At 35.3% G+C, this 3,070-nt stretch overlaps 1 protein-coding gene across 1 annotated transcript; it reads left to right on the top strand.

Moving 5' to 3' along the window:
• Window positions 1-1,610: 1,610 nt before the first annotated feature.
• On the top strand, window positions 1,611-2,426 carry LOC110104622 (agamous-like MADS-box protein AGL80). The gene is made up of 2 exons (XM_020833796.1): window positions 1,611-1,872; window positions 1,954-2,426. The coding sequence occupies exons 1-2, from the start codon at window positions 1,611-1,613 to the stop codon at window positions 2,424-2,426; spliced, it is 735 nt and encodes a 244-aa protein (XP_020689455.1).
• Window positions 2,427-3,070: the final 644 nt, after the last annotated feature.

The following is a 3,070-nucleotide window of genomic DNA, read 5'->3' as shown; positions in this document are numbered from 1 at the left end:
TGTCCCAAACGAAACCTTAGTTATTATAGTTGCAGAAATAATTTTTCACCATATAAAGTACTAACAAAATAAAATTATGATTGGTGTCTGAAAAGTAAAGTAATAAAAATGCTATCCCAAATATACCATAGATTATGATCAAAATAATATTCATATTTTAATTTTTATCTCTTACATTGAGAAAACCATAAATGACTTATTTTATGAAAGAGATTATTTTATAATTATTAATAATATGATTCATTTTGGTTCAAACTTTAAAATTAAAACAAATATTCTTAAATACCAATAATTTAATGTGGCAAATTTTTTAAGCATGTATGATTAAAAAATTATTTAGATAATTATGAATCATAAAATAAAAATTTACAACTAGGCAAAATCATTTAATAAATTTATTATAGCAAGTCGACTATTTAACATACAATTTTCAACAATAATTTTTTATAAAAGAAAATGCTCGTTAGTTGGGCGACTGACACATGACTAAGCAAATCTAAGTTAGCAGCCAATTACCCGTTTGATGGACAACTTTGTCCACTTAAAACTTTTTTAAATACTTAAGTACAAAATTAAAATTTTAATAATTCCTAGTTTAAAATATTGTCCTAATTTAATGATTTTTTTTTTATAAATTTAATTTAATTTTCTATAACATTTAATCCGTTAAGACAAACTCACGAACTTTTATTTGGTCCGGTGAACGTACGTAGAGGAACGTCCGGTCGGCACTAAAATCTCGCCAAAAAACTCGGTATTTGCTCGGTATTGCTAGGTATTATTTGATAATAACGAGGAATACCATAATTTGAAGACCCAATACCGAATTATACCGAGCAATACCGAGTCATACAAAAAAAATACAGAGTTTTTTTGTATAACTCGGTATTGCTCGGTATAGCTAGATATAACTCGGTATTGGGTCTTCACATGATGATATTCCTCGTTATTGTTTGGTATTGCTCGGTATTTCTCGTTTTTTGGCGCGATTTTAGCTCCGACCGGACGTAGTTCTACGTCCGGTTGGAGGACGTAATAATTGTTTCAAACTCACACACAAATCACATACATAAGACTCGAACTCAATATCTCTTGATTGATGGACGAAGCTTCCAACTAACAGACCAAGATGAACTCTGTTGTCCATACGAAAATCTAACATGAAAGGATTAATGAATGAATGAATGGCAGTACAGAGCCACCAAATTCATTTCATTTCATTTGTTCCCCTCAAAACCAGCAAATAAACGAAATAATTATCTCATTTATCTCCAGAATTAAAACTATTAAATGAAAAATAAAGTTTCTTACAACCCAACCCAACCAGCTTGAATTAAATTTATTTATTTATCCACAATTAATTTCCACTTTCCAGAGAGAGGATATATACAGTCATAATTATCATAATATATATTCAGATCCAGTCATTTAATTTCCTAAATTAGCCTCCACAAAATCATCCAAATATATTACGTATAATCTCACATAATCTCTACAATTAATTTATGCAGTAAAGTCCTAATCCTCATCAAAAGCTTCTTTGCTTTCTGTAATGAATTTCAGCTATATATAGTATGCCATTTTTTGCTTCTTTCATTCCCTCCACCGCCATGGCGAGGAAGAAGGTGAAGCTTGAATGGATAGCTAATGACTCTGCCCGCAGAGCCACGCTGAAGAAGAGGAGGAAGGGATTGGTGAAGAAGGTTGAAGAGCTCAGCACGCTCTGTGATGTTAAGGCTTGTTTGATAATCTATGCGCCCAGTGACGCACAGCCGGAGGTTTGGCCTTCTCCCCATGAAGCTAACAAAGTTCTGGCTAAGCTGCGGCGGTTGCCGGAGATGGAGCAGAGCAAGAAGATGATGAACCAGGAAGGTGATTAAAGTTCTTTTCTTTTTTGGTCGTTTAAGATTTACTGAAGTTGAATCTACAAAATTTATCTTTTTGTTTGTACAGGCTTTATGAGGCACAGGATTGGGAAGCTGCAAGAACAGATTCGGAAGCAGGAGAGAGAGAACCGAGAAGTAGAGACAATGCTGATAATGTACAAAGGCCTCATGGGGAAGATGAACTTGCAGAGCTTAGAAATGAGGAGCCTGACAAGCTTAGCCTGGCACATTGAGCTCAAGCTGAAGGAAGTAAAGAGGAGATTAGAGCACCTTCCATTAGAGATGGTCGCTGCAAAGGCAGATATCAAGGAGGAGCTGCCTCCAATGGCAGAGATTATTATGAAGGAGGTGGCGGTGGCGGCGGCGGAGCCGACTCCGGAGACGAAGGAGAAGCTGGTGTTCGACGAGGCCATGGAGGATCTGCAGAGGCAGGATTGGTTCCGTGATATTATGAATCCACAGGAAGAGATCATGAATAACGTTCCATTCTATGAACATGGAAGTCCTGCATGGTTGGATTCTTACTATCCAAAGAACTGAGAGGAATGAGAGATTAGTTCAAGATGTTCTGAACAGAAATTTACTCAGCAATCAGCATTCAGATGATGAAAGGAGTTTGGCTTTGATTTAGAAGAAAATCAAGATATCTATTAATTGCAGATTTTGTTGGTTCCAAAGATAAATTATTTTGGGCTATTGGCACCAATAAGTTTGTAAGTGATTGTAAATATTCAATGCCAATGGTAATGATGAAAATGCAAGATGGGATGAGAGAAGGGTGCTCAATTTTTGTTGTTTAATTACTTTTATTTTTAACTTTGACTAAGTAGAAGTTGTTTTTAATTAGCTTAATAAATGGCTAATTTTAATTAATGGTATATACTAATTATAATTTAATTAACTTGATTAAGACCATCTCCAACGGAAATCGCATTTTTCACTCCAAAATGTCGTGAAACTTAAAAATGCCGCGATTCATCTCCAATGGAACTCCATTTTGAGAAGGTAACGATCTTTTTTTTTTTCTTTTGCGCGCTTCTTGTCAAGTTCGGTAGACCGAGAAAAATAGCGATGATGAATAGTTCAACACCAATATTGGCGTCCTACTGTTCACCCGCATGAAAATAGCGGAAGTTTCACCGTTCGGCTGGAGCTCGGAGGCGACGACATTCAAACATTTGGAG

This window comes from Dendrobium catenatum, unplaced genomic scaffold (genome assembly GCF_001605985.2).
Source record: "Dendrobium catenatum unplaced genomic scaffold, ASM160598v2 fragScaff_scaffold_1638, whole genome shotgun sequence".
Lineage (NCBI taxonomy): Eukaryota > Viridiplantae > Streptophyta > Magnoliopsida > Asparagales > Orchidaceae > Dendrobium > Dendrobium catenatum.
This window is presented reverse-complemented; position numbering and strand designations above follow the sequence as displayed.

Excerpts from the sequence above, each read along its gene's own strand:
- LOC110104622 (XM_020833796.1), top strand. The coding sequence starts at position 1,611 with ATGGCGAGGAAGAAGGTGAAGCTTGAATGGATAGCTAATGACTCTGCC. Across the intron at positions 1,873-1,953 it reads GAAGATGATGAACCAGGAAG|GCTTTATGAGGCACAGGATT; the intron begins GTGATTAAAGTT and ends TTGTTTGTACAG.